The sequence below is a fragment of the Trichogramma pretiosum genome, unplaced genomic scaffold, assembly GCF_000599845.2.
Source record: "Trichogramma pretiosum strain Unisexual culture from Peru unplaced genomic scaffold, Tpre_2.0 scaffold24, whole genome shotgun sequence".
NCBI lineage: Eukaryota > Metazoa > Arthropoda > Insecta > Hymenoptera > Trichogrammatidae > Trichogramma > Trichogramma pretiosum.
This window is the reverse complement of record NW_019641611.1, coordinates 437,835-460,431: the sequence shown is the minus strand read 5'-3', so window position 1 is coordinate 460,431 and position 22,597 is coordinate 437,835. Positions and strand designations below refer to the sequence as shown.

The following is a 22,597-nucleotide window of genomic DNA, read 5'->3' as shown; positions in this document are numbered from 1 at the left end:
GGCGCTTGCGCAGCCTCGCTCTTTGAATCTCTATGAATTCATAATAAAACTTTCTGCTATTTTTCGAGGTTACCGCAATATTAGTAATCATTGAAAATGACATCTTTACAAAAATTGACAACAGTTGCCAGGCTGTTAGGCCTTAGGCAACAATCCAGGTAAATAATAGTTTCATTTTTCACCCTATTCGAAAAATTAAACATTTCTTTTACCAGGACTGTTTTTGACAAGCACTCTAGACATTGACAATTCAAATATAACCTTTGTACTAAATTAACTGAAATTTAATTATGTTATTTATCTTATTTTTAGGGCAGAAGTAGTAAATGTGACTAGAAATTACAGTGTTTTCAATCCAACTTATGTAAAACCTGTATTCAGACCTGAAGAACAAGAAGCCTTGGATCAAGAGGAAGAGTTGAAGGCACTGTCACTTTTACCTATTAAGCCAGCATTCACTGATGATACCTCGTCCGAGTTTTATGATAAACAAGTCAGGTATGTTTAGTTAACAACACAATTGTTGTAACATTTTGTCTTAAACAATTTAATAAAATTCAAAACAATTTTTACAGTAAATTTATTAATTTCCTAATGAGAGAAGGCAAAAAAGAAAGAGCTAGAAAAGCTCTTGAGAATACATTTGAAAATATTAAAAGAATACAACTAGAGAAGTATAATAAAGCAACAGATCCTGCAGAAAAAGAAAAAATAGAGCTTGACCCTAGAGCTATTTTACGTCAAGCCATTGAAAACAGTACTCCTGTGCTTGAATTATTAAAAATGAAAAAAGGTGGTCAAACATATCAGGTAATTAACGATACATTTCATATTCAATTTGAAAAATTAGCTGATGATGCATTATTTTGTTGTATCAAGGTTCCTGTTCCACTGACTGAAAAAAGAGCACAATTTTTAGGAATGAATTGGCTCATTCAAGCTGGAAAGGATAAACAAATGAAAGTTCATTTGAGTGAAAAATTAGCGCATGAATTGATTGATGCTGCAAACAATGAGGTAAAACATTACATATATTTTTATATATAATTATGATTTTGATACTAAAATTTGTTGTTTATGCAGGGAAGAGTTATAAAGAAAAAACAAGAACTGTATAGGCAGTGTGAAGCAAATAGATCATATGCTCATTTTAGGTGGTTCTAATTATGTTGTTATTTATAATAAATGTAAAAATATTTTTTAATTTATGAAATATAACGTCTATAAGGTATTCGAATACTGTTTCTATGCATTCAATTTTATTTCAAAAGACCTTTCATTTTATTTTGAATAGGCTTTAATGTCAACTGATTATTTTGATAAATTATGCAGCTTTACTTCATTTTAAATTTATTTTCAATTTACTTAGGTTACTTTATTTTAAATTGCTTTTTGAATTGTTTATCGAATTTTCATGTTCAATTTAGTTTCACAGCTATCCGCGATCTTTTTATCTGACAGTCACAGTACACGTTAGGTAAACCAGTCCTGTCAGGTGTAAAACAATTGGCATGTCTGTCCATGTGGATTGTGGACGGGGGTATGGGCTGTCTTGCCAACGGACATGCCACCAAGAGAAAGTATAAGCTAAGCACGTCTGTTGCGTAGTTGCAAGTGTGTTGTTGTTATTGTACACATCAGAATGTAATCAATTACATTTAGTATTTGTAGTGCACTGTGTATAACTCATTGTTTTCGTAAAAATGTAAATATATATTAGTAACGTTACTAATCAAATCAGATGAGAGTCGGCATATAAAATGAAAATAAGCACAATGTTATACTGACCTATATTCAAGTTTTAAAAGCTTTGTTGACGAAATTCTATAATAAAACCAGTGCAAGATGTTACCTGGAATCGGAATTTTCGGAACGGGCAACATAGTGCGGGTACTCGTTACCTTTTTGCGCGAAAAAGGTTTTAAAATCATATCCATTTGGGGACGTACAAAAGAAGAAGCAGAGAGAGTTGCCACTGACATGGACATTCCTTTTTATACAAGCAAAGTTGATGATGTTGTCTTGAGAAAAGACATCGATTTGATTTTTATCTTTTGTGCACCAAAGTTGCACGTTGAAATAACTGTTAAAGCATTAGGCCTTGGTAAACATGTGGTTTGTGATAAACCCGGTGGACTTAGTCAAATTGACGTTTTTAAAATGGGTAAAGCAGCTCTATATTACCCAACTTTGATCACAATTATTAATCACAGTTTGCGATTTCTTCCTGCCTTTGTAAATTTAAAAAGAGAAATAAAAGATGGTCTTTTGGATGGAAAAATCAGTGTAATAGATATTCGAGTACAAATTGGTCCAATTTTAGCTGATGGTCAGTGTTACAACTGGCTCTGTGATGCGAGAATGGGTGGCGGCGTACTAACTTTAGTTGGTAGCCACATCATAGATTTAATAACATATTTAACAAATCGCAAAGCTTTCAAAGTACATGCCCTAATTCGAAACTTTAGTACAACTACAAATCTACACAAAAATGGTAGTATTAGATCTGTTTCTTCACCAGATTTTTGTTCATTTCAAATGGAACTGGATGGTGGAATATTAGTTACTGCTACTCTCAGTTCTTATCCAAATGCTATTGCTAATCAAGAAATCACAATATTTGGACCTAATGGTCGTCTTACTGTGCGTAGTACTGATTTGTTTTGTTGTACTGGACAACAAGAAGAAATTCGACTTTTGGATACTGAAAAAAAACAAGAACCAATCCTCACAAACGAAATTTTTATATCAGGACCTTATGTTCAAGGTTTAAGAAATATGATAGGAGCACTTAGAGAAGCTTTTGAACCTGTAGAAGATAAGAGTGGATGGACTAAAGAACCTGTATCTAAGGCAGCTACTTTTGAAGACGGTGTTTATGTACAATCAGTTATTGAAGCTTTGATACTGAGTAACAGTAATCGAGAGTGGACAAAAGTTGAACAAATAGCAGATTTACCTGATCCCAATTCTGTGCTTAGCTCAGCAGCCGTTCGATCAAAGACAATTTCACTTTAGATTTTTGTGTTAAAACATTGTATATTTTTATCAGTATTGTGTTTATAATTATGATCTATTTCAAGTAGAATTAGTTTATGATTATGAATTAATAATTTGATCATAAAAATTATTTATATTATTTTTATGTTCCAATGAAAATATAATATTTTAAATTTTTCTTGTAGAATGTACTAGGGTTTCAAGATTTTATATTTTATTATTAAACTGATGAAATTATTTAATAACAGTGCCACGCAAATTTATTTGGGCAAATTTGTTGACAAATGATGTTTACTTGAGAGTTGTGAATGTTGATGTTTCAAATATATAATTTTAACATTTTATAATATAATGGTAGTACTAAAATAATACATTTGTTATTTACTTAACAAAAGCATTTTATGAAAAGATACATAAGTTTTAGAGTTTGAATTATGCATTATGTGTTTTATCATCTTTATTAAAGTATATGTATCATATTTAATGAAAGTAAAGTAACTTTTGTCTAATGTAAAAATCAACAGAATATGGTCCAAGGGGTTCAAATGATTAACTATAGAATACATTACCTGCTGTTTAAATCAGTTAACTGTATAGTGTAACGAGTTGATTTGGAGCATTTGTAAAACATGGATTTTTTGCAATGAAAAGCCAAATCACATTATTTTTTATACTTCATGACAGTTGATGTAAATACTCTAATCATATATACAATAAATTATTTTAGATAAGTCAAAAATATTTTTAAAATAATTAAAGCCCACAAATCATTTGTAAAATTATTTTATTTATTCATTATTCACCTTAAATTGACGCTAGTCGGAAATATTTTTACAAGGTAGATTAATTCCATTGTAAGTAATTAATATATTTGTACAAGTTTTCATATGTAATACAAATAAAACAATGTTCTTTTTAACATTTACAAAACTCAAATTTTCAAGCCAGATTAAATAAATCACAATTTTTTTCAATGGTAGTCATTACTTACTACAAAATTTGCCTGTTATACTGATGTACAACTACACACGTTTCTGAATACTTAGTCTTCCGAAACAATATTTATAACATCAAATTGTTAGTTACAAAATATTATTTTTAAATAAAATTGAATGATTTTTGTAGCTTGCATATTTTTAAAAAATTTTAAACCGCTTTACATGAACAAGGATATTATCCTTTTTGATCTTGTACACACTTTTGAACAGACGCTTGTAAATTCATTAAATTTATTAAGACATACGAATTTAATGGAAACTGTTACGAAAGTCATATTTCGTATGAATTTTTATTACAAACTAGAGCAAAAACCTGCATTTACTTATATATAAAATTATATCCTAAAAATTACATAACTCTATCACTGTATCAGTGATTTTGTGAGTTATCACCTAACTACGTGAATTCTAAAATGGCAGCTACATCGTCGATTTTAACTTTTTTTACTAATCAGAATTTTCTTGTTTTCATCTGTAACGGGGAAATTTTAAATGAAAAGATTTTACAATATTTTTAATTCGTTCTTCATTCAAAAGATGTAACATGCTTACAAATTTTTTTTGAATATTGACCTCAATATTGGAGTTTTGTAATGAAATTGCATGAAAAAAAAAAAGGTAAAATGCAATCACTGCGAGGATTATCAAGAACAGATCTTATTCCCTCTTTTTTACATTTACATAGAAGTGCATATTGCTAAAGTTTATAACAATGATCAATTTTATGAAAAAAAATGAAGATGTCTAAGTCGCAAATTAAGATGTTAACGAATGTAAAAGATTCGAGCGTAAAGACTTTCTTGGGCATTACCGATGCGGTGCTAATAGATCTTTACACTTTCGAGCGTTTCCTAGCTATAGCATCTTCAACAGCTTTAAGCTGCTTGAGTAGTTCTTCACGCCTACTACCTTTTTTATCCCTTTTATCGTTTACCGGTGATGTATCTGGAGCAGGTCGTTTCTTACCGATAACTGTAGAACTACGCTTAACTGAAGCGGCTGCGGCTGCGGCAGCAGCAGCAGCAGCAGCTGTCGATGCCTTGTATTTCGTACTACCACCTACTTTGATGTTTTCTTTGAGTTCTTTATTACGATTGAGAGGAGGTGTGCCTTTGCGACGACGCACTTCCGCAGACGATGATGATGAATACGACGAATCAGAGGAGTCAGAACTACTGCCACTACTATCCGACCCCGAGCTGCTAGCTGATGATCTGTAATAGCAATTGTTAAAATGTTATAATTTTAAAATAAAACATAAAGCTACGATTTATTAAAATTCTTTTAGCAAATAACAATAATGAAAACAGTAGAAAAAAAATTTTAATCAATTTAAAATATTAATGAAAGCTCACCTGTGTTTTGCTCTTCTAAAGTAAAGCGTAAGTAGAAAAAAAACCATTTGTTAGTAATTTTGAATAAAAATGAAATTTAGGATAATTTATTCACGTTAAACATAAAACTTAATTCAATAAGCTTATTTAGACATTATTGATCATCTTTTCTAAAATAAGTAAAAATTGTCTAAGAAAAATGATGAGAAGCCTAATGTAATTTGAAAATTATACTGATTGGTAAAATAATCATTTTAAAAGGTGAAAACTAATATAAAAATTATGAAGTGTAAATAAAAAAAAAAGAAACCAACCTGGATCTCGAGTGACTCTTGTTAACCTTAGCAACTGCGGCGGCAACCAAAGCAGCTTTGTCGCGACTTTTTTCTCGGACTTTTAAATGTGTTGACAAAGGAGCAGGTACTGGGTCTCGTCGATCCGTGGGAGAAGTCTTACTCGACGTGCGAGACGTTGGCGCCGGTGGGTTCATTATCATCGTTCCTGCACGATGAGAGCTCGGAGGTGGTGGAGAGGTAGGGATTTTCTTGCTGCTAACTCTGGACCTGGACCTGGACGGGGGAGATGGGGAACGGGACCTGGAGACGGTATCATAAGAACTGTAGCTAGTGCGACTTGAGCTACGGCTAGAGCTGAACATAATTTTGAAACAAAAAAACAAACGGTGGTTTTTTTTTCTTTTTTTAATTTTTTTCCATTGTTAGTTCGAGTGTTAGTTACAACGTATAACAGTTTCAGTTTTTTTTTAACAGTTATGCGCTGCCTTGCCATTAAAACAATCTGATTTATTATGTATATTTAATGACTGAAATAGCAGGTTGAAATGACATTTTTATTATGAAATGATGTTTTATTATGGTTTTCTTTTATTTTATTAGTAATGAAATACTCGAATCAGAATCAGTTGTTTTAACCAAACGTTTTATTTGTTTCAAATTTAAGAAGCTTGCCAAACGAAGCTATTTAAAGCAAAAATAATTGTATAAAAAAATTACTGACATTGACATTTAGAATTTTATAAAGTTCCCCACCACCGACCCGGACAAAATTATAATATTCTAATGTCAATGTGGCCAACATTAAAACTCAATAAAAAAAAAAAAAAATAATTAGTTTTATTTAGGAAAATAGATTTTTTTATGAAAAAAAGCAAAAAATGAATAGTTGGAAGTAAACAATTTTTTTTAATACATACAAAATAGCAAAAAAATAAACCAGGATATAGCCCAAAATAACTATTTGAATAGTGTTGTTCAGTAATATACCTTGAAGATGAATATGATGATCCAGATGAATAGGATTGTTTGCGCGATCGACGACCAGAGGCGCCTTGACTACGATGACGTCTGGACGGTGATTTGTGTCTCATCCATGGATCAGCCCATTCGTCACCACGACCTCTTTCAGCGGCTGGCGGGCCATCTTCTTCGCGCCAAGTCTTTGAAGAGGGTATACGCTCAACTATTACTTCACGCGAAGGCCTCTTATGCTTTTTCTCGTATTTTGCCGTACGATGATAGTAATCACGTTCACGAGGATCAGGCGCAGGTGACGGCGAAACAGAATGAGGCGTTCCACGGCTCATGTGATACTCCGCGCGTTCGCGATATTCAGCTCTAGCTTCTTTGTAATGCAGCCTTCTATTGAGTATACGAACCAAACAATCATTAGTTAGTAATACTATGTTATAGCAATGTTTCATCTCAATTAGATAATTGCCTGTAATATTCAGGTCCCGCGTGATAGTATGGATCTGGTTCTTCCGGTGGATAATGATCCGGTGTAAGTCGAGGAGCAGCTCGTCTTGCTGGTGGCTCTCTTGGAGGTGGCCACCTTTCTACAGGAGGTTCAGGACTTCCCGCTCTGACATAATATCCAGCTTCACGATCCATCTCATCCTGACCTAGACCAAGATTCATTTTTTTCTCTTCAAAATCCATATCCAATTCCTTGCGCTTATTGGCTTTCCGCATCATCTGTCATTAATAATAAGTATTAATGAAATTAGTCACTCGTATTTGCGAAATATTTTATTAGAAATGAAAATATAAAACGAAAACTCAAGTTAGCTAGATCAATGAGCTGTGATAAATCAATTTTAATGAATAAAATAATTCAAACTGCAATTATTAAAATTATCAAAATTGATTTATCTGCCACCCCCTGAAATTGAGCAACGCCTCTATCACTTAATGAGATAAGATTATGCATTAACTTATTTAAAGATTGATTAAAATAAAGTTAGTAAATACTTCACACTTTATGTATCAACTACAACTTAATCCTAGTACCAAAGGTCAATCAATAACATTAATTAAATTTTTTCCATAGATAATTTTGTAAACCTAAAAAACTTCACAGCATTGATATAAATGAATTTACAATTGATCTCTAAATCATAGGGGTGTGACAATAATTTATTGAACGAGCTTGATATAATAAAAATGTCTCTACTTTTAAACAGATTATCTTACAAGTAGTTTTAAGATTTTCTGTCCTTTCCATTTTGCAGGTTGTGGCATCTAAAGTAAAAATTCATCATTTTTAAAAAGTCGGTAAACAGATTTAAACCTGAAGGCATTTCATTGCTTCCAAAATTATAGTGTAAAATTGAAATCAGATAAAAACATCGACTATTAAAAAACCCAATTTTTAAATGAACTATTGGTATCTATAAAATATTTATTCCCACATAAAATTATGAGTGATTTTTCAAGTAAAAATAGAAATAGGAAAAAATAAAACTTCTTGATATTTATTCATGTAATTATGTATCTATATTGCATGTTAAATAATACACAATCATAAAATTAATTCTGAAAATATTTTAAACATTTATTTTTGTTACTTGGAACAATGGAATTTTAAAATTTCATTGTTGCTAAAGAAATTCTACTTTAGTATTGGTAAAAATGTTAGTAGAAATAGAAATCATACTTCTAAAATAATATTTGTACATTCTATAACTTCATTAAACTTTCAACACAATGACAAGATATTTTGTTTTCAATGTAATTGTAAGAAATAAACTATAGTGTTAAATAAAACCAGCATGCAATGATTTGAATGAGCTTTACAAAATTGTTAAGATAAATCTATTATATTATTGCAAACCACTAGAATAAAATAAATAAAGGGCAGGCAAAATAACCAGAAAAATTATTATGCATTCGCAACATCGTAGTTACTCAATATCGCTATAATTGTTATTATTGGGTATTGATTGAAAGAAATCTTTGAGTTTAAAAAAATGGAGATCGAGGAATCACGATATTAGCTTAACATAAAAGCCATTTATTGGTATAAGCACATACCTCTTTGGCATGACGTAACCCGCGTTCCCAAGCACTTTCTGATGATGGATCTTCTCCAGGCCCAGGCTTTGGGCCAGCAGGATGATGCGGAGGATGTGGAGGGTACCCTGGTGGTGGCCTCATAGGAGGTGGTCTCTCAAGATGAGGACGAAAATCATGTGGTGGATGTTGAGCCGGAGGGAACGACATAGGACGAACCATATCAAACATGGTGTAATTACCTTTGTCGGTTACTCCCGGATGGAGGAAACGACAACTAACTCCCCAAGTACAAGCTCCACGACTATAAAAACGACATACTGGTCGAGGTTCCGTCTCTTCCGGTCGAGCCTCATCACCGTCACTCAATTCCCCTTCCTCTAGTTCCGATTCAGCTTTTTCACCATCTTCTTTTGAATCATCTTTTAATTCCCCAGCTTCTCTATCTTTATCTTTATCCTTCTGTTTATAAAATGAACAGTTAGTCGAGATTTTAACTTTATTTGAGTGTAAATGATGCTATGAAAGATACCTTATCTTTTTTGTCAATTTTGTCTTTTTTTTCTGAAACTTCATCATTTTCTTTTTCTTTTTCAACGCCATCTGCTTTCGCTTCATTTTCTGCATCATCTTTAATGTCTTTCCATTGCCCATCTGCTTCAAAATCTAATTGTTCTGTTTCCTCATTAGGTAGAACTTCTTTAGATTTATCGTCTTCTTCATCACCAGAACTGTCAGCATTTTGACCACAATTACCTTGTTTCTTAGACATATTTTCATCATCACTATCAAGTTCAGACACATCTGATAATGATTCAGATTTCCTCTTTTTCTTTTTCAAGGAATTACTAATTGCATCATCATCTTCCCTATCCTCTCTTCTGCAAAAATAAAAGAGATTTATTTGATTCGTTATTTTATAAATATGATCAACAAAAAATATCTAATACCTATCATCAGGAGACCTAGGAGGTGTACTGTGTCTTGAAACTGCCGGTGAATTTGGTTCAGAACAATAAGATTTAGCTGGTGATGCAGGATCTTCAACATGTGGGCACGATGGTGGACTAGATCTAGCTTCTTCATTGTCTGATCTTTCACCTTCATCACTTTCATCATGTGGGCATTCACTGTCACTTTCAGCAGCTCCACTATTAGGTGATGCAGGACTGTGATGGTTGTCATCTTCAGGAGAAGCTGGACCCTCATCTGGCGAAGCAGGTCCTAAACCAGCAGGAGATGCTGGACAAGACCCTGTGGGAGATGCAAGTCCATCATCAGGTGAAGCTGAACCAAAATCTTCTGGAGATGCTGGACCAGAGTCTGTAGGAGAGGCAGGGCCTGATCCTTCTGGTGATGCTGGGCCAGAAGTTGGTGAAGATGGGACTACTCCTGCATCGGAAGAACTGTCAGAATCAGACATGATGCCTCAAGTTTACCCTGGAACATTAGTAGTAAAATATAAGAAATACTTCAATAATATAATATTATCAATGAACCCTTTAAATTATTGTAAATGAGTGAAGGAAGGGTTCTTTTCCTAAATTAAAATTTTTTTGCAGGAGCAAGGAATTCCATTTTTTTTTTTTTTTTAATTTAATATTGAAATATCAATGATGAATGATAATTATAAAATTTTTAATAAGTTTAAATACATGAAAAAAATCATCTTCAACAGCTCTTGTATAATAATGAATTCAAATATGGCAAGGTACAAGTTATTGATTACCATTTATATAATTTAAAATATTGATTTCAAATAAACATTAAAAAACAAGCTATGAATAATTTAAGAAGTGGTATGTGCAACGGAAGCACTTCAATAAAGACTAGGTTGTGAAATTATCTTTACAATAAATACAAAAATATATTTAGAAATTTCTCATTTGCATAAGAGGGATTGGTTGGAAAATATTGACCTTAAATAAATTGAATATTTAGTATTACACAAAACTTAACTGTCTAGGACCAAATGGTAAAAAAAGTCTGCTGAACACAATTAATAAATATAAATTAGATATTATTGAACTTAGTAGTATTGACAAACGTTTGTTTATAATGCTACATTTTGTAGTACTCACTAAATTCAGTGACTTTTATGGTATTTAAAACGTCACTCTTAAATCGGCATCTCTTTCTGATGGGCTTACCTGTGTCATAAAGAGCCCTTGCTCTTGTTGATGGTGTTAAACACGAAAATGTTTCAACCGCATGCTTAACTTCAAAGACGTCTCGTACTTCATCTCGATCATAACGAATCGAAAACTGAAACTCCCGTGAATTTTCGCGACGCGTTACTACTGACTCGGATAACTTTCGACTTTTGAAAACGAAATAAAAAGTCGCGAACCGTTGACTTTTTTGACGCGTTAACTTACTACCGAAAGATACCGACTTTGCATCTCTCGGTTTACTTTGCATACTTTTTTTGTACATGACTAAACTTACTTTATGCAACTTAGCATAAGCATATAAACACAACACAAACTAAATTGACAGTATGTCAATGGATAAAAGGTAAACTGTGAACTTATAACTGAACTTTTGTAACTCAGATTAGACTGTTGACTTTTAAACTGTTTGCACTAAAACCAATATTGGCTTTTTTGTTTTTGTATTATTGCAAAAACGTACTGTTTTATCACCTGAAAGAATGATTTGGACGTGCAAAAATAGATTGTATTAAGAAAGCAGAAATAATAGATTGTTTACATCAAGAACTCTATATATAATGATGTAAAAAAAAAAATAATTAGATAGATTATGTTAATGAGGAGAAATATTTGTTACATCTATTTTTTTGATGTACACAACATTAAAGTCATGAATAAGGATGAATAATAAGTTGACATAGTTGATTGTTAATTTATGTGATAATTTTAGTAAAAGGGAGTAAATTTAACACTTTCATATATTTTTGATGAAAATGGATGAGGTTTATTGATTAATCTCTCAATTGCATAAACTTTTCCATTATACAATGTACATTAATTAATTTAATCAGAAAAACCAACTATAAACAAAATTAAATTATCATATAGTTTTCAACTTTTGATAAGTAAAAATACAGCATTAAATATCAAATTAAATAAAGCCCAGACCTTATTATGTGTCATGTAGTTATTATTATTACTACTATTGAGCTTATGTTTCTTTCCAAGTACTTTAACTCTGTGAATAGTGCGAGGGCTTATTCACTACTTTATCAAAGTGTCAAATTCAATCTGTTTTTTTTTTCATCTCTTGCTATCTTCTTCTTTATAAACAATGACTCGCGGCAAATAAAACATTCAGATCAAGAAGTTTGTGGCACAGCTAGCAGTGCAAACGACATCGTATAAAATGGATGCGTTGAGAATTGCGGTTTAGCAACGAACTTCTCCAGTGCATAAGAACCACGCGCACGTCAAATTTATGACAATTCAAAGATTATTGGCGAGAGCAGTAGAGATGATAATGATTTCGATTTTCATGACTCGAAAACACACGCAACTGACCTATGTGTGTATGTTTGTGGTGAATTAGGAAAGTTCGAACGAAATAATGAGATTGCAACAGAAAGCGAAAAAAGAAGTGGAGGAGAGGATGGGGAGCTGGTGTCCATGGGGTCGGTCGATAATGATTTTTACCATAAAATTAGGTAGTCATCAATTTGATGCTCGTTTAGAAATATTGAAAGATGATTGTTATAGATTCCCAAAAGAAAAACAGACGTTACACGCAGTGAGATGTAGGTTATAAGTTCGCACGGACAAGAGCAATTAGGTTTCTTCGTGAATATTTACCTTTGAGAAGTGCTCGTCTCTGCGGGGCTGGGAAAACGAATCCGGACTGAGCACCGGAATGACGCAGTCTCGAGTGCGAATGTGTTTTAGGCTTGTCGACGAATCATGAACTTGATAATGGGATGACCCTGTCCTATCTTCGATGAATTCGGCGTTTTTTCACTTTATTCTCTATCACTCGCGCGCGTCAGACTTTCTTTCTCTCGGACGTGGAATCTTTTACGAGTCCCAAGCGAACTGAATCATTGAATACTAGCCAGCCTGCCTGTGCCGTGAAATCGAAGAGATTTAACAATAGAGCTCAGTATCGTTGAGTATGTGGAGAGCCAGACGCACCCGAGATTCTAATTACACTTGCAGCAGGCGGCACTAGAGGGCGTCAAACATCATATTTTTTTCGACTTTTGAGTTTAGACATGATTTAGATTCTTAAATTTATCAACATAAATTCTAATTTAGAAAAAAAGTATTTTTTTGTAGTTTTCTTTAATACCTTACGACCTCTGACTATTTTTGGATTTATTCCAAAGTTGAAATGATTAATCTAAACGCCGGTGAATCAAATACTATGTTTGATGGGAATTATATAAAGGGATATGATTGCATTGAAATAAACATAACAACTGCAGGGTACCATTACTATGATAGGGATACAGATTTTCAAACAAATTAAATACAAACAAAAAACGAACAACGTTCCAACTTAAATGTACTACGTTATTCGTCTTTAGAAAGTTTAAATAAATCACAAATTAGATATAAAAAATTTTCAACTTAAAAAATGATGTACTTATAGTTGTAAGTATAATTACCAGGTGGAATATGGCAATGATAATAATAATAATAATAATAATAATAATAACAATAATAATAATAATAATAATAATAATAATAATAATAATAATAATAGTTCTTAAAAAATTATTGTTATGCTTAGCAATGAAATGTTTAGATTATATTTCCAATAATGAATACATAATAACAGAAAGTGATGAAACAAAAAAACAGCAACCATAATATTTACTTATGGTACTAGTATTAATTTTTACCAGCTATGTACATCAAATAAACATAAAAGATAATACAAGTTTCAAATTATATATGTACACTAAGTAATAAGCTTTATAATTTGCTTCATTTCCATTTTAAATTGAAAACTTGTCTTTGTTTTTTGAGCGAAAAATCCTTATTTACTCGTGTTTACATACTTTTATCGTGTAAATATAAATATATAGTAATTATTTGAATTTATACATACTTATGTATTTATAATGGATAATATGCATAATTGACTAAGTTTCCCATGAAAACGGGATATGATTATAAACTCTTGTGTAAAAGACCTATCAATTTCACGATTAATCGACCGGCTAATCGCTTGACGGTCGTTCATTTTGTCAGAATGACATCTTTAATTATTATACCACAGTAAAAAGCATTCAAAATAGAATCAAAACATGACTCTTTACATTAAAAAAAATAGAACTTAAGTCGAAGAGTATATCTTCTGATATTCACTTTAATTTTTAAATTATTGACCGACTTGCTCACGGCCGTGAAAAGCAATTGAGTAAAGCCGATTATTATCATAAGCTTCTTTTATATTTATAATCGTATAAAAAATCTCTTACAAATGTTAAATTGGTAAATGTGGAATGTGCACATTGTTGGAATGTGAAAAAGTGTGAATACTGATGGCCATATCGATTGTAGGAGCTTCGATATCGAATCACTTTTAGTTGATGAGCCTCACTAAGGTAATTGTTCTACATAATTTTTCGGTATCAAACCCGTTTTTCCATTTAGTGTACCAACTAGCCAACCTGGTTCACTTGATGGTTGAACTGTAAAAACATTATCATATGATTGATTAATTTCAAGTTGCAGTTCTCGAACGTTTTGATTATAGCAAAAAAATTACCGTTTGTGATTATCTGATTTGGTTCAAACGATAATTCCCCGACACTTTCCGCCATACAAGCGTAGAGTGTTCTTACCCTCCTAAAACCAAAATCATACGTCATGTTGTTATGAAAAATTATTTTGACATAAAATTGATTAAACTTACCAAATTGGACCAGGACTAGATCGTCCACTATTCGGCGACGTGTTGACTCTGAAAATTTTATAGAAAAATTATCAGAAGGGCACGTTTAAAAATAGCGTGAATGCACGTTAATGATTAACACAAAAAATGAGTAAAATGGTAAATCAAACTAATCATAAATCAATAAATTGATAAGAGCTCGTTTTTAGATAAAGCCTTTCAAAAAGGAATATGTATGATTACGTGAATAATTGAATAAACATCAATTAAATTGGTATTTGAGAGACTTACAAAGTCATTATTGGATTGCTGCGCGTCGGATAATTAAAGTAGGTGTTGACCAACCCTGAGTCACGCTTTTGTTTAACAGGTACACCAGAGGAGCTGAGGTACGGTGGTGGATCGCTGGCTATTGATTCGCTCGAGCTGCTTGTGTTACCACCACCCGTCGATACTGAAAACATAAGCATGTGTCTCACATGTAAGCCAACAATGCTTCGCATACGATGAAATCCAAAGAGTCAACATACCTCGATCGGCAGAGTGATACATGAAGTTAGTATTTCGATGCTTCAGCCGACTTATGTGACTGTCGGCGAACATCATAGGTAGCCTGTGACTAGCGTTATCTGTATCCTGATAAACCTCGCCGTTGTTTTTTTGATCGCCATCGATGAGCGGTGATTTCGTCGCTATAGACAATGAACTCTCGTAGAACGATCTCGGGATTTCCTGTGTTTATAAGGCGGTAATAATGATTTTTTTATGCTTTTAAAAAACCTGCATCAATATCGATTGTTTATACCTGAACTGTAGCCGGCACCACGGTATGCACTGAATAGGTAGGCAAATGAACGGCACCATTACCCGTGACGCCTTGCTGCTGCGGTGATTTAGGCTTTATAGGCTGGTGGTGTAGGCTCTGAGGTTTAGCAGGTGGCATATCTTCTTTATCCTCGGATCGCGGCGAGCTCGGCAAACTTTGAGCTGCTGCGCCAGGAGAAGATGCTGTGCCAGATGCAACAGGCGACGATGCATTACCAACTTTCATAGGTGAAGATGCATCGAGCGACGGTGGTCCGGCGATTATTCTCTCGCAATTTTCAATGAGCACTTCCGTGACGACATTGTAAAACTTTATCTCCATGATCGATGCGACTGTTTCTTGCTCCGGCCTCAGTAAAGTTGGTCCAAAGCATACCGCCAGATTACCGACCGTCATCAAATTTTTATCGCTTTTTTTTACGACTCTATAATTGATAATAATAAATAACATGAGTTTTTTCTGAACCCGATGCATAAGAAGATGCATTGTTAGCAAAGAAAGGAAAAAAAGCAAGCGCCGCGATGTGTCAAATCATGCGTGATTCATCAGTGGTTCAACATATCATGTTTGTTGCGCTCGATAGAAAGTTCAACAAATGGTTGGAATAATTACTTGTGAAGATGATTGATGAGCAGTAGAAGAAGATTGAGATTTGGCTGGGGTAGACGATAAACCAAACGATGCAATTCCTGAAGACGCTCGTTACTATCAAGCTCTGGAAACAAGCAAATCCTTTTAAATTTTCTATTAAGATTAACAAAAAATGTGTCTCTAATTATTCTTACTGGCTGCTGCGAGGAAATTCTCGTACAGGCGATAAGTCATGAGAGGTTCAGACAACGATCTTAGATACGTTTTTAGAGCACTAGTTATCGTCTTGCTTTCCCACTCGATTCGACTCTCGAGATTCATCTTTTCGAATTTCCTACGGTCTAGGCCCATGGATAGCAGCCTGTTGACTTTTGATGATACGCCGACGACTCGGTACAATCCCTGCTCTTCCAAGCCTCGTTCTTCGAGAGTCTTGATGCACCTGGTTATAAAATATATGCCAGTAGCGTCGATCACATTCTTCTCTTCGGGCTTCGAGGGATTAGACAAAAAATTGACGGGTTCGCGACCGTCCATCGCGTCCATCCACGCTTTTCTGTCGTCCTCTGATAATGCTTGAAACGTATATACAACACCGGGTCTGAAATTTTCGTGATTGGTTGTTACTCGTCGAAGTACAATGCGCGTTTGGCAAAAAGCGATTTTATTTCGATAATTCATTGCACTAACGATTTTGAAATAAGGTACATACATTTAAAACAGATATGAATATGTTAGTTACAATGAAAACGAATGTAAAATAAATCACAAAAAGGAGAAAAAACTGACCTCCCAACAGCAGTTATATCAAAACAAAATCTTTTGTCTATAGACTCAGACATACGCCGCACACAGGATGCTAGAGTAAAGGTATCTTTATTGCTCTGTTAAGGAAAAGAGAAGAAAAAATAACACTTGGTTAGTTCACTCTAGAGTACGTCATCTATTTCTTCAAGTTGAATGCAGTTAAAAAAAACGTAACCAACACACGCTTTGGACAGTAAATCGAAAAAAATACTCACAAATTTGCCCGTGAGCTGATTGTACGGTATCATAGTGAATTCTTTTTTGTCTTTTTGATATGTGCAATATTGTTTCGTCCATGTTGTACCGAAGGCCTCTGAAAAGTAAAGCTCAGATTACTAATATCATTCTCAATTTCGAAAAAAATATCGTTGCTTACTTTTTTCCATAAAATACAGATATCCTTCTCTGCTATACAATTTATTAGGGCCGCTCTCGATGGCAGACTGAAAACAAATTAATGTACAAATTAGTTGGATGCTCCTCAATGACGTAAGATGAAGTGTTAAAAGGATTCGATTAGAAGGAATTAATTTACCTTTTTGACGTCCTTCATTTTATTCATAAGCGATTCTGTTTTATCCCGAGTAGCATGGAAATTCTCTCTAGTCTTTTAAAACACGCAGGTAAGATTAAGAAAATTAGTAAAGGATCATTATTAGACTGGTCAATAACATTAGTTTCAATTATAAAACACTAATTATTTTAGTTTAAATTTTTTTGCAATAATACTCAAATCGTTTATTTACTAAAACAACTTACTTTTTGAATTTTCAACTGCAGCTCACTCATATAAGGCTTGAAATCCTTAGCGACTTCGTGACCTTGATGGTAAAAAGTTAGCCATCCGAGCATAAAACTTAGCAGCTGAAATATAAAATCCACAGATTAGTATCAATATTTTTCGAACTTCATCAAATGAACCTACCGTTTCTACAAATTCGAATTTTTTTCGCTCTTGAACTTCTTGTAATAAAAATACATATTCTAAGCTTGCTTGGCAAAAATGCCTCTCAGCCATATCCAGAGTCGCATCCGCCTGAGAAAATAATTTGTGTTTGAACTTGTAGATTTAAAAATGTCGTTTTCATCGAACATAAATTTACCTCTTGAAGAACATTGTCTTGCTTTTTCGTTGAGAGATTCAAATAACGTTCTTGACTCTGGCAGAACTTGATCGTTTGCTTTTCAAACTTTTTTTTCCCTTCCTAAGTATAAGAGCCATATTAGCAAAAGGCAAAGAAATAAATTATGCTACGAAAGGTATCGGAATGTGATAATTACCTTTACCCCGCCTATATGTGTTTTTCGAAACTGTTCTAGTGGCAGAATAATTTGATCGTACGCATTAGCTAGCTACAAAAATAAATTACATTTTTTTATTAAAAGTGTTTGTTTTGTTGCTTTTTAAAAAAACTTAAAATTATAAAAAAATCAAACTGTGATCACACAATGCAAATGTGATAAACACAGACAGTAAGGATAATTTAATATTCAGAGCAATGACATTGAACTACGTAAAAAGACTACTGTAAAATACTTTTATTTACCATGGATAAAAACGGAGTCGTATATATTATGTTGTGTATTTTCGAAAATATACTGGCAAGTACATTTTGTTTCGAGTATTTTGAACAATTTATGAAAGTCAACATTGAAAAAGATAAAATTTTTAAAAATATAACGTTTTAAAAGCAGTAAGGGGGTTGATTCTACTGTCAATTAATAAACATAACTAAGCTACTCATGAGCATTCTTAAAATATTTTTACGTTTACATAATTACAAATGTAATAGATATGAACCAAATACGAAAATTGATAGGGGTAAGCAATTTGTAATGATGACTTGTAATATCAGTTGTTTGTTACTTGTAGATATTTATTAGCAAAAACTACGAAAATCGAGATTTTTGTGATAATATATGTTGATGTTAAATTAAGAGATTAGCAATTGTATAGATTATTTAAGTTCGTGTGATTTGAAATGTTGATTAGTTAAAAAACGTGTAAGGCAAAAAAGGGTGTTTTGTGTGTAAGTTATAATGTGACAGAAAAATCGTGATGGCACACTATAGAAAAAGTATTTGATTTTAAACCATTGACTCACACTGTTATCCTTAGCGAAAAGTTCAAAATTTTATATCATAATAAGCCATTTGAATGTTTTTTTCTCTTAAATATAGTATAGTAAAATTGAACGCAAGATGTAAAAAAAAATTATAGCATTTCTACCGTGCTAAGTGCATACCATGCGATCACGCTCGTCTTCGATCAACGCAATGAGTTTACCAAATTCCTTCAGACTTTGGGATATGTGAATTTCATCTTCAGTTTGGGTTTCACCAATGCATTCAAAGCTGAAATTCTGTAATGTCTTCGAAAAAGCCCTCTGTGCTCGAGAAAGATCTGTAACATAGCGCGTTTTGCAATAAGCTACATGCTTGAATGCATTTTTCATTTTTTTTTCTCATAGAAAAACACATATTTTTGAAGCTTATTAAAATTATTTGATGTGCAGACTTTTTATCAGGCATATTTTACAGTTCTACAAATTATGTATGAGGTTTTATTAATTCCATCAATGTGTCATTTTTATTCCATATTCATCTCATAAGGACAGTCATTGTGCACATAGCAAGTGATACACAATGTTACTCAATAATTTTTTAATAGTATCTATTTTGTGTGAGGTCACATTACTCTCCTGCATATAGCCAATAATAATAATCAGTTCATTTGAAATATCTTGTTTATTGAATGGTTTTGTATTGATAATTTGTTTGTAGAAATGTAGGATAATATTTTACTGGCTTTTGAAATTAACATTTCACTAATCAAATTACATATTTTTTTACAATTTCAAACTAAAAGGAAATGGTTTATTAAATGTTTTTTAATGTTGAATTAAATTTCTTCATGGTAGCATACTGAAGAACAGCTTCAATCTACTGATGAATGCATATTAAGTGACAGATAATTATAATTATCCTCATTATATGGGGAGTAAAATTAAAATGTTACAGTGACAATATGATACTTTACAAAGGATTATGATAAAAAATAATGAATACAATTTTACCCAAATCAGTACATTAACTAAAATTTACAAATTGTTTTATAAATGGCAATCAGAAAAATATATGTTTTAAAAAATTTGGAGTTCTTTAAAGCTATACAAATAAATGTTTACAGCTTTCAATAACTTTGTTCTAAAAATACTACAATGAATTTGAAATATTTTTAAAAAGAATCATAATATTTAAAAAAAAAGTCATAATATTTTATTCCATTCTACTGAAAGTGTTACAAAGGAAAATAGTGTTGAGAAAATGTTGTTCAACAATTATAATTTGACTTGAATCTACTGGTGAAACAGTAAGAGATCAAATCATGTGTTAAAGTTAATCAACAAGTTTAACCAAAACAAATCATTCATCAAGGTAATAAATGCCTCAGGGTATGTATACACAAAAGTTTTATTATGTAAACAATGTAAACAATACTCATGTCCACATGATATATAAATAGAATATAGGAGTTAAAACCAATGAATACGAGGCAAAAGGCATGCCATTGGAGTAATTAAAAATCTTACGCATACTGTCCATTTCATATCTCACTCTGGAGCATGGTATCAGCCTTGCAAAATTTGAATACACACTGTGATATAATCGCTATGTAATATGCTTGTCACACATGTACGAGTGATCACACTGACTAGAAGCATCAACTTGGCAGTGCAGATACTCATATGATATTAAAGTATCGTAGTAGAAGAAGAAGCAGAGGGCATATTGGCATTAACAGTGGTAGTAGAAGAGGAGAGGCTCTCAATGAACACGACCTTCTTCCTTTAGCGATTGTGTATGCAGAAAAGAACCAAATGAAAGTAGCAAATGTAGCAGATAGTTGCAGAAAAGTAGAGGTAAAAGAGAATGTCTTAAAGAAAAAAAAGTCAAAAAAGTTGGTGAGATAAAGCATCACCTGCATAAATGACGTTTGATAAAAAGTACACAAACCGGAGCATATCATTAATAGTATAGTAGATAAGAATGTATGTGCGATAGTGCATTGGTTCACATGAGTGTAGAAAAAAAATAACGTACTTTTAGCGGCCGTCAATAAATCCTTGACCTCCTTGATGAGGCGCTTGATTTGCGTGCTAGTGTTTTCGAGTTCTCGCTCGTGATAGTGGAGATTCTCGCGGAAGTAGGGGCTATCCGTGAGGCAATCCGTGAATTCAAGCGGCTTCAGACCAACACCCATGTTATTGTTGATATTGCTTCGGAGCTACGGGCTTCTTTTTTCAGCTTGCACTTACTGATGCACCTCGGCGTCGCTGGAGTACGGCACGACGAAAAAAAAGACCAAAACAATAACAATGCGTAGGATGACGTTAGCTCTTTATGCAGCTGCTGTGGGCAGCTTCTTTGACAATTTGGCCTGTCGCCGATGACGCTCATTTAAGGCACCCGCGTCTTTGCAGGCTTGAAAAACAGAAGACGATTCGGAGTTGCAACGAGCAACACTGGGCATAATTCAGCCACTCTCGGCTCGCAATCGTGCGCACAGATCGCAGATATAAATTATAATTACATATATCTCTATGTACGTTTGTGTATGTGCGTGTGTGTGTGTATCGCTGCACGTGCGATTCGCGACGTTATGCGTGTACGTATATTGGAATTGCGAATGTTTTGGTACGTGTAGGCGCGCGTGTATGCGTTAGACTATTATTTATGCTTGTGTATGTATTAATGTATCGTATATGCAGAGACTTTACGACTTCATTCACGGAGTCGAGGAATTTTTTGCTCGCTCTTCTAAGCAATTAAACGAGACGCGCACTCGGCCGAACGAACGATAATAATGATAATGCGAGCGTGAGCCAGCAGTCAGAAGCAGTCAGAAGCAGCAGCAGTAGCGAGAGATGCTCTCCTTGTTCTTGTTTTGCATGGAGCAAATAGCACGGATCAACAGAAGCACATCGCGCGCGCACTGTATAGATTCTTTCTTTGGTGTATCGGTCGGGCCGAGGGAAGTTTCGCTATGGTCACGCACTGCACGGACGCACACTAATACTCGAACACGAAGCCTCGCACAGTCGTATATGGAAAAAATGCCGTCGCACTCTCGGTCGGATATTTCGCTAGGTATGCGCGCGTGAGGCACACATACGCTACACTGGCTGGGGACTCTGGTATATATTCGCGGGATCGGAGTCGGAGAGGCAGAGGCGAATTGGCAATAGGCAGACTAGTCGGAGCGCGCGCCGAGTAAATAGGTGTACTGTACGCAGCTTGACGTATGCGATAATATACGCGCTGCTGGCGACTGGCAGTGGCTCGTACCAATTGTATACATACACAGAGCCTCGAGCTCGAGCTGCTATATACAAGTTAATGTATTATGTATATAGGTATAGGTATATAGCGTGACTTTGTTCGCTGGAGAGTAGCGATGCGTGCGTACAAGACGAGTACGACGGCGCGCGCGCGTTCCTTCTTTCGTTTCTCGATCGAGACTGCTGCCGTTGCTGATGCTTTGCACCGCGAATACGATACACGACTTACGAGCATATATACTACACACGAGAGCGAGAGCTGCTGCTGGGCTTGTGTCTGTGCGTCTTTCATACGTATCGTACGTGTATATGCAAGCTATGCGCGCTCGTGTGCCTATGTAATAATGCGCCGAGGTAAAGGCTTAAATTGCGTACACGGAGAGAGAGAGAACGACGGGATGTGCTGTGTGTAGCTATAGAGAGCGTCCAAGACGGAACGTGCGCGCGACGAGGTAATCGCGTTCGTGCGTGCAGATTATTCGCTCGCTCTATACGTGCTCTATAGTCTGCGTGCTGACTATAGCTACTATTCCATACGGAAAGAGAGAGAGAAGGA

The 22,597-nt window shown here is 33.9% G+C and overlaps 4 protein-coding genes across 7 annotated transcripts; 2 read left to right on the top strand and 2 right to left on the bottom strand.

Moving 5' to 3' along the window:
- The first annotated feature begins 67 nt into the window (after positions 1–67).
- LOC106648440 (28S ribosomal protein S7, mitochondrial) lies at positions 68–1,237 on the top strand. The gene is made up of 5 exons (XM_014365349.1): positions 68–158; positions 313–498; positions 576–810; positions 880–1,017; positions 1,084–1,237. Exons 1-5 carry the CDS (start codon positions 97–99, stop codon positions 1,162–1,164), a joined length of 702 nt encoding a protein of 233 aa, XP_014220835.1. The 5' UTR covers positions 68–96; the 3' UTR covers positions 1,165–1,237.
- Positions 1,238–1,550: 313 nt separating this feature from the next.
- On the top strand, positions 1,551–3,675 carry LOC106648346 (glucose-fructose oxidoreductase domain-containing protein 2). Its single transcript, XM_014365167.2, has one exon. The coding sequence runs from the start codon at positions 1,846–1,848 to the stop codon at positions 3,016–3,018; it is 1,173 nt and encodes a 390-aa protein (XP_014220653.1). The 5' UTR covers positions 1,551–1,845; the 3' UTR covers positions 3,019–3,675.
- Positions 3,676–3,767: 92 nt separating this feature from the next.
- On the bottom strand, positions 3,768–12,745 carry LOC106648343 (zinc finger CCCH domain-containing protein 18). Of its 4 annotated transcripts, none has more exons than XM_023458667.1 (9): positions 12,429–12,745; positions 9,594–10,083; positions 9,176–9,524; positions 8,665–9,105; positions 7,070–7,326; positions 6,616–6,990; positions 5,647–5,928; positions 5,354–5,368; positions 3,768–5,212 (listed from the first exon to the last, which is right to left on the bottom strand). In XM_023458667.1, exons 2-9 carry the CDS (start codon positions 10,064–10,066, stop codon positions 4,831–4,833), a joined length of 2,574 nt encoding a protein of 857 aa, XP_023314435.1. In that variant the 5' UTR covers positions 10,067–10,083; positions 12,429–12,745; the 3' UTR covers positions 3,768–4,830. The 4 variants fall into 4 exon arrangements, with proteins under 4 accessions (XP_023314435.1, XP_014220648.1, XP_023314434.1 ...); XM_014365162.2 differs by having other exon boundaries at positions 5,647–5,982; positions 12,429–12,744; XM_023458666.1 differs by lacking the exon at positions 12,429–12,745 and adding an exon at positions 10,794–11,573 and having other exon boundaries at positions 5,647–5,982.
- A 921-nt stretch (positions 12,746–13,666) lies between these two features.
- LOC106648345 (rho GTPase-activating protein 10-like) lies at positions 13,667–22,208 on the bottom strand. Its single transcript, XM_014365165.2, has 18 exons — positions 20,804–22,208; positions 18,946–19,103; positions 17,981–18,052; positions 17,803–17,904; positions 17,625–17,735; positions 17,459–17,563; positions 17,235–17,306; positions 17,076–17,142; positions 16,915–17,012; positions 16,682–16,776; positions 16,087–16,493; positions 15,914–16,016; positions 15,281–15,725; positions 15,006–15,207; positions 14,767–14,929; positions 14,497–14,544; positions 14,350–14,429; positions 13,667–14,272 (listed from the first exon to the last, which is right to left on the bottom strand). Exons 1-18 carry the CDS (start codon positions 20,961–20,963, stop codon positions 14,181–14,183), a joined length of 2,580 nt encoding a protein of 859 aa, XP_014220651.1. The 5' UTR covers positions 20,964–22,208; the 3' UTR covers positions 13,667–14,180.
- Between the last annotated feature and the right edge of the window lie 389 nt (positions 22,209–22,597).

Bases quoted from the DNA above. Each gene is read 5' to 3' on its own strand.
- LOC106648440 (XM_014365349.1), top strand. From the start codon at position 97: ATGACATCTTTACAAAAATTGACAACAGTTGCCAGGCTGTTAGGCCTT. The intron at 159-312 runs GTAAATAATAGT...TCTTATTTTTAG, and splicing joins GGCCTTAGGCAACAATCCAG to GGCAGAAGTAGTAAATGTGA. The intron at 499-575 runs GTATGTTTAGTT...CAATTTTTACAG, and splicing joins TTTTATGATAAACAAGTCAG to TAAATTTATTAATTTCCTAA.
- LOC106648346 (XM_014365167.2), top strand. From the start codon at position 1,846: ATGTTACCTGGAATCGGAATTTTCGGAACGGGCAACATAGTGCGGGTA.
- LOC106648343 (XM_014365162.2), bottom strand. From the start codon at position 10,066: ATGTCTGATTCTGACAGTTCTTCCGATGCAGGAGTAGTCCCATCTTCA. The intron at 7,327-8,664 runs GTATGTGCTTAT...TATTAATGACAG, and splicing joins GGTTACGTCATGCCAAAGAG to ATGATGCGGAAAGCCAATAA. The intron at 5,983-6,615 runs GTATATTACTGA...AATTATGTTCAG, and splicing joins TCATCATATTCATCTTCAAG to CTCTAGCCGTAGCTCAAGTC.
- LOC106648345 (XM_014365165.2), bottom strand. From the start codon at position 20,963: ATGGGTGTTGGTCTGAAGCCGCTTGAATTCACGGATTGCCTCACGGAT. The intron at 17,736-17,802 runs GTAAATTTATGT...TTATTTTCTCAG, and splicing joins AAGACAATGTTCTTCAAGAG to GCGGATGCGACTCTGGATAT. The intron at 17,143-17,234 runs GTAAATTAATTC...ATTTGTTTTCAG, and splicing joins AAATGAAGGACGTCAAAAAG to TCTGCCATCGAGAGCGGCCC.